Here is a 14,114-nt window from a genome sequence, read left to right on the forward strand (position 1 = left end):
GATTCGGCGTAGCTTATGCTTATGCCATTGCACGGAAAACCTCCAGACGAGCCCCGCAAACAAAACGTAGCATCAAGGATAGAAGTAAAGGATGCATCAAAAGCTGTACTGGGGCGTCAACTTTTAACGTAGAAAGTGTCAAATGCCAGCCAAATGCACCATGACCAAGCTGACAACATCCATTCCCTAAAAAAGAACATCCCGAGGAGCACCTGCTGTAGTTCACACGAACTGTGAAAAACGCGTGTACTGCATGAGCTCGTAAGCGTAAGCCTGCGAATAGTGCACGGCGCATTTATGCGAGTCTAAACGTGACGGGCGGCATATTCCCTTCTTGCCACCGACACGACAGCACCTGCAGAAAGGAAACGCCGCAAAATGGTTTGCCAAATTTTCTAAAACATCGCTCACCCCCTTGAGATAACGTCCCCATGCTTTAGAATGTCACATTTCGTACAATGTACACGAACAGCAGTAAATGTAGCAACAGAAGAGACTGAGCCGCGCAGGGTATACCGCCACATGATCGGAGAAAGCAAAAAACGACGGGAACCCATGTCGAAACTTTATTTCATATTTTCTCACAGAAATCATGAAGCACTTCGTTTCCTTATGCCTAACCGTTAAAATCACACTTCGCGTTGCTGTGTGCCTACATCGTTAAGCCAGCCGCGATAAACCTCTTTCAGTGGAAGTGCGAGAGAAGCCTTGCAAGACTTCTTGTTCATTCCTTCAATTGCTTTAAAGATGTGTATATTTACATATTTCTTCGTTCAGACTCTAAGAAGAGATTTTGGCAACTCAGTAAATAAGAACAGTTGTCAAAACCACGGTGATCAAATTATTTTTTTGTACTAGATAGTAAAGCAATGCAGCCGGCAATGAGAAATTTCGAGTAGCTCTTCAAAGGGCAGCGAACAATACACTGCCTAACAACAACAACAACAACAACAACAACAACGACCACAACGGAGAAGAAACACTGCAGGCTCATCAGACAGCCTGTGCCAGGGTCTCGACGCACTTACCCATCATGAAGCAACTCGATCTACGTATATCGCGTAAACAAATCGACACCTATGTACAAAATTCACTTAACGCTTTGATAAGTCTGCACACTTTCCCGTCATTTACAGGGCCCCTCACCAGGTTTGGGCATTCCAAAGGCAGAAGCGTGGCACGTGGATGACGTTGTGGGAATCGTGTCTGCAAATTTTGAAGCGGTAACGCGGCGTGAAAACGGTCGAAATTTCGAACAGAAAGCCGCGCGCCTTTGTTCGCGAGGAAGCAGGGCTTCGACTGAGTGTGGAGACCGTACGTATGAATTCACTCGGCAACACGCATTGCTTGAAACATTACTGGCTACGTTGCGTGACTTCGGTCAGTCATCTGATGCTGAAGGTGCAATAGCACGACTTGAAATCTGCCGCGAAGCAATGCAGGAAGAGAAGAAAAAAAGGTAGAGCTCGTCACGGGAACATGGCGCAGTCCCTCGGCACGTGGACATGGGAGAATGCAGGGGAGTAACGTCGCTTGCGGGCGCTTGTCGAGACAGAAGGGCAGAATGTCTGCATTGGCAGTGAAGCTGGCCCCCGTGCGGCATGTTGACAGGACGGTTCGATTTCTTCTAGCTCCTCTAATAACAAACCGACTCGGAAAAAAAGAGAAATTCGGTGATCGCTCCCTCGACGGGTCCTTACAACTTCCGGTATATAGCAAATATTCGCAATATGGCCTGATGAGGGGCCCATTAAGAGGAAACTTCAGCTCCAGTGCTCCTGTCTTTATACATGAAAAAGCAGAAAAATATTTCAGCAACCACCGCTTCCAATTTTTTATATTTGTCGTATTCGAAAGAGAAATTAGAAATCTAATAACTGCACCACAGTAACTGTTTATTCAGGTGTTCATTTTTACAGAAGCTTTTCAAAATTTCCAAACTTCGAAAAAACGAAAGTATGAATTTTACGACTGTAAATTCGTGATTGCAGAAATGTACCAAGTGTCTCTACATTTCACCCCACCGACAAGCTCTAACGGACAATCTTAGTATGCGATAAAGTGCTCTCAAATAAGCCATTTATTTCGGAATATAGTTTTGCAAAACCAACGCAAAAGTTGTAACAGCTTCGCATACGCTGTAAATTGACACATTAAATAAGTCAGCTTTAGCCCCTCCAAAACTTGCCGTCGAAAGAACTGCGATGTCTTTTTCTTGCAGCGCTATAAGGTCATACAATGAGGGCTTCTTTTCGTTTGACTTTACCCGTTTATTACAATATTTCTTAAGCATCTCATGCCATATATCGAAATTCTGAATTTTAAAGTGACAATTTACAATTTCAGTTTCTATATCAAATGCAACAAACTTTATTGGAATCGGCCCAGCGGCTGTCTCACAAAAACATTTCTGCATTCTTAATGTGCTAGAATATGCGGTATTGGAGTTCGCCCTGACATACGTAAGGCTTCCACTGAAGAGACTGGTATATACATGAAATCACTGTGACATAAATATTTACAGCAATGACAGGATAATATGCGCCCTCATTAAAACAGCACACTTACCCGCAAACCGGGTTCGCTTGTCCGTCTTTGACATGACAATGTGCCTAACAACATGAGAGGTTTCAACATGTCAACGAAAATATAACAGGCCACCATCACATCTGGCCAGTGAGATTTATGTCAATGTACATAGTAGAGGCTCAGAAGAAACTCGGCAATCAATTTACAGGTCCCACCGCATGACGATCCAGCATACGATTACGCCGCGTCAGCCCTACTTATACTACACATGAGCAGTGTCACTGTGGAAGCAAATTGAAGACCCAGCTGAGAGAAAACACACTCCAGACCACAACCGCAAACAGGCACTGTTACGGCTCCATCAAGACGCGCAATAGGCAAACACTGTTTAGAGCAGCGTCTGAACAGCTCGCGAGCGCTGTTGTATTACGCTAACGCTCTGAAGCAAGTTCAAACATTCTGGTTGAGGGCTGTTCACGCATCTGATTATTACTCTTTTAAAAGGCAACCCCAACAGTTCGACCCGCGCAATAACCCCAACGGTCCATCATGATTAATAGTGCGTGGTTTCTGCAATACTGCAGGAAAGTTCACGCGTGTCGTCTGAAGTAGCGCTGTCTCGTGAAGCGGCTATCTGCCGTCGTCTGACCGACGGCTTCCATACACTTTCCGCACTGTTGAAGTCACTCACGTCTATAGCGCTGCACGGGCGTTTTCTTTTTGAAAAACGTCCACATTCACATCACTGCTACATCACAGACAGTTGGTTTCGGGCGCCGCCCAGTCAGCACGTGCGCATTAATGACGCTCGACGTCGGGAGGAGACTCGACGATTTCGGCCTCGACAGCTGTTTGTCACTTGACTTCTTGAAGGCTGCTGGACACAAGTGGGAGAAAGAGAGGAACGAGAAAAAAAGTGTGCACTGTTAGACGTATCTCGAAACCAAGGTTTTCTGCGCTTAAGAAACTAACATTTGAACGCATGACGCATGTTGACAATGAACACTGAAATGTAAAATGGCTTTCGCACCCCGCGAATCTAAGCGGACAAGCAGTTTTCTTTCGTAAGAGATAATTTGGTACTGTTTGTTTGTGATACCATTTGGCAAATCAAATTACCTTATGTTTGCCACTGCGCTCCGCATTACAAATAATGTTCGTTGCTTTCTGTAGCGAGGATGAAAGTCAGAGTAGAGAAAACAGGATATAAGCGTCTATTTCATCTTTCAACAGACTCATTAATTTCAGCGCGTTAAAGCCTAAAAATGAATTAGTTTTTAGGTCAAGCTGATGCAAGTATTGAAGTTCAGATAATTCATGCAAGGCTTCTGCTATGATCAAGCCATGTACGGATTTAGCCATTTGTCAGCTAACTTAGCGGACCACGGTGTATTGTTCAAGCAATATTCAGGTAAAACAACGTAGCAGTGAAGGAATATTATTCCGTTCTGTTCTTTTAAACATGAGTTGCTGTAAAGAGAAATATGGTTAGTATATGATACAATTTTTTATCTTTCTTGTATGTTTGTGCTGTCTCCACAAAAAGAGCTAGAAGTGAGCTCCTAAAAGAATCCGAATACGTATTATCAGAGCTCACTTGATTGCATTACTTCCTTTTCTTCTAAAGACAATACGTGTCCAAGGGTACAGGAAGCTCATGATATTTGGTATCAGCAACAAAAACAACGGAATAAATTGCGGGGAATGCTTATAACTTTCTAAAACGTGAAGGCGAAAGTCTAGATGGACTCATAGCAATGTGGAATGAAGCTCTGAGCACACGCGACGAGGCATAGGCACCGTGCAATGGAGTTTTCGAAGTGCGACAGCACCGCAAGAACCCCCGCCTACCAGCAGAAGCAGCCAAATTAGTCCCAGCCCCGACGATGTGCAGCGACTAGCCAATCCATGCCACACGTGCTGACTTCTCAGTCGTCAGCTTTTTATTACGCAGCCTTGCCTATGGCGTCCGAGTAAGTAAATTAGCCCCAAATCGAACATTTAATCCCTTATTACATAAAACGGCTTTTTTCACTGTGGCGATACTAAATTGTTTTGAAAACAATTTAGTAAAAAGATTGAAAAATCAACTTCACAAACCAGGAAGTCAGGGTCCAAAAAGACGCAAATGCGTTACTTACTATATTTCCGGTGGTCGCCTTCGCCGGCCTGGAAAAATTGCAACAGAAAGAGTGTCAATCCGCCATAATTCACTCGTGCAAGAACACTGAGAAAAATACTCAGAACATAGTGCAGAACAAAAAACGTTGGGCGTCTACTTGATGAAGCATGTCTTTTTCTTTATGAAAGTAAACAAGCACTAAATTTTCTGAAAAGGACACCGAAATATATGATAGGTTGTGCGTTGTCGTGTCTTGCTCTGTCCTTTTCAGAAAACCTAGCGCTTGTTTACTTTCATATTGCAGTTTATATTATATATATATATATATATATATATATATATATATATATATATGAAGAAAAAAATGCAACGATTCTTACTGTCTGATCTATCACAAGCTGCGAGTAGCTACAAGATTTCTTTGACCGTTCGAAGATAAACTTCTAGAAGTCAAGACGAGGCTTATTAAGGCGAAAGGCTTAGATGGCTCATTAAATGCGAAAAATCAACGAGGTAAATGCAAAAAATCATCATCACGTGATGAGGTCACCATTTGACATTATGATGACTTCACATATCGCCAAAACTTGTGAGGTCATTATGACGTCATCACGACTTCACATCACGTGACGTCACATGATGTCGTCATCACATGACAGCGACGCTTGGTCAAGGGCAGGCCAATCACGGAGGCTGTGCAGAAAGCTTGAAATACCTCCGATCTAGAGGCAGTGCAAAACCACGTTAGGTGCAGGAAGCTTTCGGACGGGGGCAGAGAAGGATCAATACATCGAGTGAGAAGAAAAACAGGAAGATGGCATTCGCCTTAGAGTCTGCATAGGCAAATTCAAAAAGCACCTATTTTTTTGTCATTGTGTAGGTGCGCTTGTTATGGAGTAGAACGCTGCTTTTTCACCCGCTTTTGGAGTATGACCCCGCATTTTCACTCAATTATTTCAGTAAAACTTCGTTAATTCAGGTTGATGACAACCTCAGTATTTTCCGGAGAATGAAAATTTTTTCGTTATATTGGGAACTTCGTAAAATCGGGTTTCGTTAGATCGAGTTTTAACTGTAGAGCATTGTGTGTGAACACACGCACAAAAGGCACTAGTATTTGTGATGATTATTGAACGAACTACAACGAAAGTGTGCACCATCCTTGCATGTGTGCTTTGTTAAAACGAGAACTTTTGAACTTACCAGTAGCAGGAGTGCATATATGTATATATAGTCTTTTGTTTCTTTATCCTAAGAGCCAAGTGAAAAAGGAAAGCCGTCGCCATAAAATGGCGACAACTCCGTTTATTTTTTATTTCAATAATAATAAAGAGCTGTGAACATTACTGTAGTACCGTGCCCGCCATTTAGCTGCATTGATATCGAAATGAACGAGAAAATTACAAATATCTCGCGTGAGCTTTCGCAGACTTGTCTTTTGAGGCGTGAATAAATTGTCACACAAAGCACCCGAGGTCTCGTCCGTACCTGGGGCAAGTAGTTTTTCTTCGTCCACTTTTCTTTCTCTTTACTTTATAATGAACATTAGCTAAAAACTGCAAATAATGGCCCTTAAGCATTCTTTGGGTTTAAATGGTTATGTCTACCAAAAACAGAACCCTGGATACATTTTACTCATTTCGCCCAAGAGAACGAGGTTTTTAAAGATGTGACTAAAATGAACATGTCGTCTCAGTTGTGGGGCCCTAGAACTGCCGGGTACTTAATATGGTAGAGAATAATGCGAGTACAGCAACACTTCCAACTTCCTTGCGTCCATCACGCAAATTAATGTTAGCGGTTGACTTCATGCAGTATGGATGGCAGAAGGCGCAGGCAGTACCTTTTACCATGCCCTCTGCAGTTTATGTTCGATACTGCAATGAGGGTTTTAAACGCACGGCATTTTTAATAAACACATACCAAGTCAAGAGCTGTATGAAAACTTCTTTGATTTCACATTTATGAAGCGTTTTTCTTCGCACTGTTGCTTGTACGCAAACAATACTATAAAATTCTGTATTTTTCAGAGAGCTTCACAATATTAAGTTAGCTGCTTCTAAGACGCCATACGTTCGCCCAAAAGACAGACCAATTAAATTGAGAATAATATCAAGGCTAGCCCAGCCTTTGTACCCAGCGCAAAGTGCTTACAAAAATAACGCTATAGGGGCAACTATACGCTCAGCCACGCAGAGAGCTAGCGCATCCGCTAAGGCCACGCCAGTTATAAGAGAAGATGTGATATCAAATGCATTGGTCCTCCTGCGCCCCTTCCCTTGTTTCCTTTATTATTCGCGGGTAAGGTCGCTACTGCTTACCGCAACAGACTACTGCGTCTGACCTGCATGTTTAGAGCTTACGATTGCTACAGCTGAGGGGAACTACCTTGAATTTTTTAACAGCTGCGCATGTAAGTGCCGGAGTTCTACAGCATAGCGTGCTTGTTTGATGGGTGAAAGAAAGCGAGTATTCCTGTTTTGCGTTAAATAAAAAACAGCCTCGAAATTGGTGTTAAACTTTTGTGAGATGTACAGACTGGTCAATTCAGTGTGTTCGTGTTGTCCGTTGCTGATAAAGCATGCAACGCTATAAACTTTACACTGTTTAGAACGGCACAAAGTTGAGCTAGTTGGTAGACACTGATCGAGTAAGCAAGGTGTGCAAGCATGCATGGACACAATAAATGAGAACCAGACCCGTGTTTGCAAGCCGTACTTTTTTCCTCCAAACTTCATGGTGATTTTTTTTCTACAAATCAAAATGAAAAGTATAATGTAAGCATTACTGAGCTCGTAAAACTTGACGAAGAGTTTTGAAAACAGCCACAGTAAGATGTATGGTGTTTTATGGCGCAAAGGCCATTTGACGGCCATAGAGCGCCAGGTCATGGCACAAAAGAGGTGAACAATGATTACGGTAAGTGGCTGTATAAGGGCCTTAAAATTCCGCGCACTAAGGTGGATAAAACATAAATAATAAATTCATGGGAGTGACGTGAAATGTGTTGTGAGAATTAACTGCGAGTGGTTATGATGATAAAACTATGGTGGAGAGATATGGCATTAGCACAGTGCCTCGTTCACGCCCTTGAGTCCAAGGGCCACGAGGCAACTGTTTTCTTTATTGTACCTACCGAAGCAGCGACCTCTGTACAGAGTGCTTTGGTCTGGGCAAGTTGGCGCGACATTCTGGGGCCGAGTTGGTGCGTCAGCACTGGTCCTGTTGTACATTTGTCTTTCGTCTCGTCTTTCGTGCTCGTTAACTTCGCTCTGTTCAGAGTCGTGCTACAGATTACTTGGGTATGTCACATGAAAACTACGCACGTCTTTTAAAAATGCGAACAATGAGCCATGCTTGAAAAGCAGTTCCCTACTGATGAACATTGATGGGTGAAATGGTACTTGTTGTCGGTAGGGTAACGAAAAGTTGTTTTCTAAGCGTGTCTAATTCTTTACACTTGGTTAAAATGTGAATCGCGGTTAGTGCTTCACAACATCTGTCACACAGAGGTAGATCGCCACCGGACAAAAGTGCTGTGTGTATGTCCTCTTCTTAGCCTGGTAAGTGTTACTTCTCTGCGGCGTGGCTTTGCGGGGAACAAAAGTCTTGGCGGGTAACCAGCAGATTTAACAACACTTCTCACCCTTTGCCTAGCCAAATATTTCAAATAAAGATACTTCTAATCTGTACCCAACATTATAAGAGTTAGTCCTTAACTTATGTGCCTTCCTTTCATCTGAAGGCGGAGAAAGGGTCTTTCCTTACTCTCACATAACTTAAAAAATGCCCCCACTTCCCCGAAGGGAATCGTGAGGAAATGCGAATGCATTTCTTGCGCCGAGAGTACACGGCGTAGTAGTTTTAATGGCGTAAATTAATGACGCCGTCAGACATTCGCCTTCAGCGACTTCTGCCATCGCCTTGAGAGGCGCCCAGCCAGCGGACGGCGAGAGAAGGAGCGGCGAAGCACTGCACCTACCCTCTCCTACACTCTCTCCACACACGCGGGATCTCCGCCGAGCTCCCGCGATGCGAGCGCCCTCACACGCTAGAGCGCGCTCCTCCTCTCCACTCACTCTCCGCTACTCCGTCCGCACCACCTGCTCCGGTTGCTTGGGGCGAGGATAAGCGCGCGCCCGCAGCTGTTGCTATGGGAGAGGGAGTGAGAGCGGAGAGATAACACCTGCCGGTGCGTGGACACCGACGCCTGACATAGCCCGACTAAGAAAAGCATTCGCATTTAAAATACGCTTGCCGCTGCGCTGTTGAAATGAAGAACCGGAAGTTTCTTGGGGTACAACACGTGCTGCTACTATCGCAGTCTTGAAACCATCTATATTACTGCCCTGTGTCGTTTTAATTCTTTGATGCATTGGACGGCCGCAAATATAACGTAAGCCTCTGCTGTGAAGGTTCTTCTATTAGGATGCAGAACGCCGGCATCCGAAAAGAATGGACCGACCATGGCGTATGACACAGAAGTGTGAGACTTTGAGGCATTTGTAAAGAATTCAGGACAAGTGTATTTGTGTTGCAGTTCCAGGAAGTACGTGCGGATATGTGCAATAGGCGCACGTTTCGTAACTTCCACGAAGCAGGCCCGTAGCCAGGTATTTTTTTCGGGGGGGGGGGGGGGCACTTGCTGAAAACATTGACTATTTGAGAAAAACACCCAATTTGATTATTTATTTTTGGTAAAAACCCCTACTTCACCAAAATTTCGGAAGGGGTGGCGGGCCCCCAGCCCCCCCCCCCCCCTTGACTTCGGGCCTGCCACGGCGGGAGATGTGCGGCAGGAGCCATCAAATGGTGTTCAAGAAGCGGCACACCCGTTTCCTCAGCTAGGCTCTTCACACGAAGTGAGTAGGGTTGTCTCAGTGAAAGACGGCTGTCAAACAGGGCAAAAGTGGATATATCATTGAATGTGGAGTGTGAGGGGTGTTCCTTGACTGTGTTCACCTTGAGATAATATAGAAAGGACTTGAAAGATCTCTGCAGGTGGAGCGACCACTCGTTCGACACGACGTAGAGGCCCTCTACGAAGCTGGTGCGAAAAGCACCAGTAGAAAGACGAATGCCCAAATGGTGGACAGGGTCAAGCATCCTCAAGGCGCCTGGTGTCGAAGACTGATAGAGTATCGCCCCATAATCTAGGCGCGTGCATGTGAGACTTTTATACCGATTCATCAGATATGTTGTATCACTGCCTCATGATGTCCGTGACAAAACTTTGAGTATATTCATATCTTTCAGATACTTCTTTTTCAGATTTTTGATGTTAGGTACAAATGTCAATTTCATGCCTCAAATTATGCCTAAAAGTTTGTGTTCAGTTTTCACGGGTATCCGCTGACCATGGAGGTCTATGTCCGGATCGGGATGGAGGCCACTCTTTCTTGTATATCCGAACCAATGTCTGTGGTGCGAGTCGCGACCGACGCTGCAGCACGTCATATGGGAATGTCAGAGCAAACCTATGGTGGCACTGTCGCCTCTGATACTCACGATGCTGGGGGAGCCTTGGGCGGCCGTCCTCGCCCGAACTGACCTGAAGACCCAAAGGGGTCTCCTGGATCAAGCCGGGCGAGAAGCGGCGGCCACTGGTGTCCTAGAATGGGGAACCCACCCTTGAATTTTGCACTCCTTTTAATTTTATTTTTCATTCTTCTTCTCATTAATAAACGTTGTATCCTCCTCCTCCTTGCGAATAAGACGCACGTGCTTTCTTGGCGATGGAAGCTGAACCCCTTCTTGTCTGCCCATTTCGTTACCTTGTTCAAACCAAGTTGAATCTGCCACTCGCACATTGTAAGATTGCATGCTTTAAAACTGATCTGCACATCGTCGACATATGTGCAATCAAACATATTCCGTGGAATTCACAGACGCAGCGAATTCATTTTTAAAATAAAAAGTGTGCAACTCAGGACACCACCTTGCGGCACTCCAGTTTCCTGGACAAATGTTCGGGACGAAATATTACCCACTCGCAGAGGGAACGTGCGACTGGACAAACAACTTTCGATTATGGTCAGCATCTTTCCTCGGACACCTAAGTGTGAGAGGTCTCGCAGTATGCCGAAATGCCATGTGGTGTCGTAGGCCTTTTCCATATCGAGGAACACCGAAAGAAAGAATTGCTTGTGGACGAAAGCATTGCGAATTTGTGCCTCGATACGTATAAGTTGGTCAAAGGAAGATCTACCCTCTAGAAAATCGCACTGGTATGAGTCAAGTGACTTGTTTGCTTCGAGGAAATTGATAGGTCGGCGGTTTAACCTCTTTTCAAAAGTTTACACAGGCAGCTTGTTAGTGCAATGGGCCTGTAGCTTGCAACGAAGGATGGAAATTTGCCCTGCTTTAAAATAGGAATGACAATAGACTCTTTCCATGAAGTACAGATCTCGCCGGAAAACCATATGGCATTGTAGGTTTTTGTAATAAGGTTTCTTGCGTTTTGGGTATGTTTTTAAGCATTTCATATACAACACAGTCAGAACCTGGGGCGGAATTACTGCAGCAGTTTAGCGATGTCTGTAGCTCAGCTAAGCTGAAAGGTTGGTTCTGTGCATCGCATTTTGTAGATATGCGTTCTAGTTTCTGCTTTCCTATTCTTGTTTTGTACCTTTGGAAAGCCTCGGAGTAGTGCGACAAGCTGCACACCTGTTCGAAGGGAGCGCATAGGAAGTTCGCCTGGTCTTCTAAGCTGTCAAATTTCGTGCTTGCTAGAGGGAGTGAATATGCTTGTCTACCCGCTACCCTACTAGCCAAGTTCCAGACTTTGCCCTCATGAGTATATGAATTGATGCCTGATAAAAGCTTCTGCCAACACTCTCTTCTAGCCTGCCGGTGCGTTCTCCTGCCTTGGGACATTATGTACTTAAAATTTGTAAGATTTGCCGCTGTGAGAGTCCCGAAGCAACTTCCATGTTTTCTTTTGCTTCTTGCGCGCATTTCGGCTCTCATTGTTCCACCATGGCACACATCGTTTTCTAGAGAGTCCAGTTGTTTGTTGTATACACTTGGTTGCAGCATCAATCAGAAATGTTGGAAAGTAGTCTACATCTGCATCTATGCTTAAGGCAGACATGTCGGTCTAACTTAAGAGCGTAACTTTGCTAAACTGTTCTCAATCGGCTTCCTCAATCTGCCATTTGGGAACTTTTGGAAAACATTCATTTTCTATTGGTGCGCTGAGAACTACTGAAAAATAGTCACTTCCGTAGATATTCCCAATAATTTTCCAATTAAGCAGGGGAAGAAGGGATGAAGATGTAATGCTGAGGTCTATGGACGAGTAGGTTTTGTTGGCAGGGCTATAATATGTTGGCTATTTCCATTCAACGGACACGCACCGGAAGAGAAAAGTAACTGTTCAATCAGACGACCTCGTGCATCGCAGCGAGAATCATCCCATAGACCGCTATGTGCATTCAAAGGAAGATGCTTGCCAAGCAGGTCTATGCACTTCGATGCACATCATCTGGCCTGGGGAAGTACAAGAACAAATGCAAGAGGGCGCAGGTTTGCAAGTTTCGCTTACAATCATGACCTCACCCTCACGAACGACGGCAGCCCCACTTTTCTTCGAGGTGTGACATATGGGAGCTGCCTTGATCTTGCTTTCGTTTCCAACTCGTTCGCCAGGTGTGTTAAGTGGTTTTCGCATACTGAGATACACGGGAGCGACATATTTCCACATATCTTCGCAGTCCTTCATTCCTCGCACATCAGTCGACTGGAACCACCTTCCGGGTCCGTCAGCCGGCATCGAGGACAACGCTTGTTTCGGCAATAACGTAGCTAACATTGTATACCAAGACTAGCAAAAATTTGTTCATTTCCTGCGTACTACCTTCGTTATTTTTTCTTAGCAAAAGCTCACCGCATTATATATGCTTGTATAACCACGGAACATAACGCCTGTATTTGAACTTTGTTTTCTTGTATTGTATTGTTTATGAACACTCCCCTCTGTAATGCCTTTGGCCTTGAGGGCATCAATAAATAAATAAATAAATAAAAAGGGCTGTCCAGATCTTGACCAAAAAAGACTGTTCGAAGGATTGACTGGACCACTTTCAAGTATGACATGGAAGATGCTTGCCAAGCGGGTCTGTGAAGTGGGTTAGAGCAAATAATCAAGTGCACAATGCAAGATGCCACGCGCACGATCCCGATTGCGTCCAGGTGCAATGATTTTGATGTCCATTTGGAAAGACTGCGAGCGCTTCACCGCCGCGCGGAACGCAAATACCGGCGCACAAAGTCCGTCCACGACATTAGAACAGCCAGAAGAATGCGAAAGAAGATTCAGCGTCGTATGGACAAGTTAGCCTCGGAACATTAAAGAATATTTGTCAGACACTAGACTCCCGCAAGCCCCTATCTCACATATGGAGAACGGTGCGGGGGCTGCCCTGCCTTCCTGAACAGCGTTTTCCATTCAAGGCGCTGGCGCTCTTCCAAAAGTGGCGAGACATTGATGTCGCAGAATACTTTTGCGCGAGGATAGCTGACCAAGTGGTTCGTCGGGATGTTCTTGCCGGAAGTGACGTCCCTCATCCCCGTGACGGCCGCATGGACCTTCATTTTACAATGTAGGAGCTTGAGGCGGCACTAACCTTATGCAGGCGCTCTTCATCACCGGGGCCAAATGGTATATCATATCGGGCCCTGTGCAATCTGGGTGAGACTGCGCGGGGACAGCTCTATGTTTGTACAACGGATCCTGGCAAGAAGGAAGTGTTGCTGACGAATGGAAGGCAGTGCGTATGGTACCACTATTGAAGCAAGGCAAGCCCTCACTTGAACTTGCCTCGTACCGCCCAACTGCACTGGCCAGCTGCGTGGGAAAGATAATGGAACGGATGACTCTTAGCCGCCTTGAGTGGTATCTTAAAGATTACAAGATTTATCCAAACTCCATGGCTGGCTTTCGACGTGATCGCTTTCTATCGATAATGTTATTGATCACGTTACATACGTCCAACAGCAGAAATCACGCAAGCGTTTGTCTGCAGCCTTGTTCCTAGACGTAAAAGGCGCATACGATAACGTCTACATGGGGCCATTCTCGATGCCCTTTTGTTGGGTGGCCGAGTTTTCCGATGGATTGCTAGCTACCTGACAGCAAGATCATTCTTTGTGTCAACCGACGACGGCCCAAGCGCACGACGCTATACCTGCTGGGGCGTTCCTCAGAGCGGAGTATTAAGCCCCAAGCTATTCAATCTCGCTCGCATTGAACTTGTCGAGAACCTGCCATGTTCGATCGAGATATCTATATACACAGACGACATATATGTCTGGAAATCAGCCGTCACTCACCTCCAGATAAGAGCAAGGCTTCAAGAAGCTGCAACTTTGAGAGCGAGCTACCTCGGCAAGCAAGGCCTTAAAATATCCTAGGAAAATGTGCATTAGTGGCGTTCACACGCAAACCAATGACGCACTATGC

The 14,114-nt window shown here is 45.1% G+C and overlaps 1 protein-coding gene across 1 annotated transcript in view; it reads right to left on the bottom strand.

Moving 5' to 3' along the window:
• Window positions 1-557: 557 nt before the first annotated feature.
• The window catches only part of LOC119381375 (hemicentin-2-like), a 216,190-nt gene continuing 202,633 nt past the window's right edge, over window positions 558-14,114 (bottom strand). The window contains exons 12-13 of the mRNA XM_037649224.2: window positions 4,671-4,698; window positions 558-3,406 (exon numbers count right to left, since the gene is read on the bottom strand). Of these exons, the coding sequence (XP_037505152.2) occupies window positions 3,385-3,406; window positions 4,671-4,698 (50 nt within the window). The 3' untranslated portion in view covers window positions 558-3,384. The remainder of the gene's footprint in view (window positions 3,407-4,670; window positions 4,699-14,114) is intronic.

Source organism: Rhipicephalus sanguineus, chromosome 1 (genome assembly GCF_013339695.2).
Source record: "Rhipicephalus sanguineus isolate Rsan-2018 chromosome 1, BIME_Rsan_1.4, whole genome shotgun sequence".
Taxonomy (NCBI): domain Eukaryota; kingdom Metazoa; phylum Arthropoda; class Arachnida; order Ixodida; family Ixodidae; genus Rhipicephalus; species Rhipicephalus sanguineus.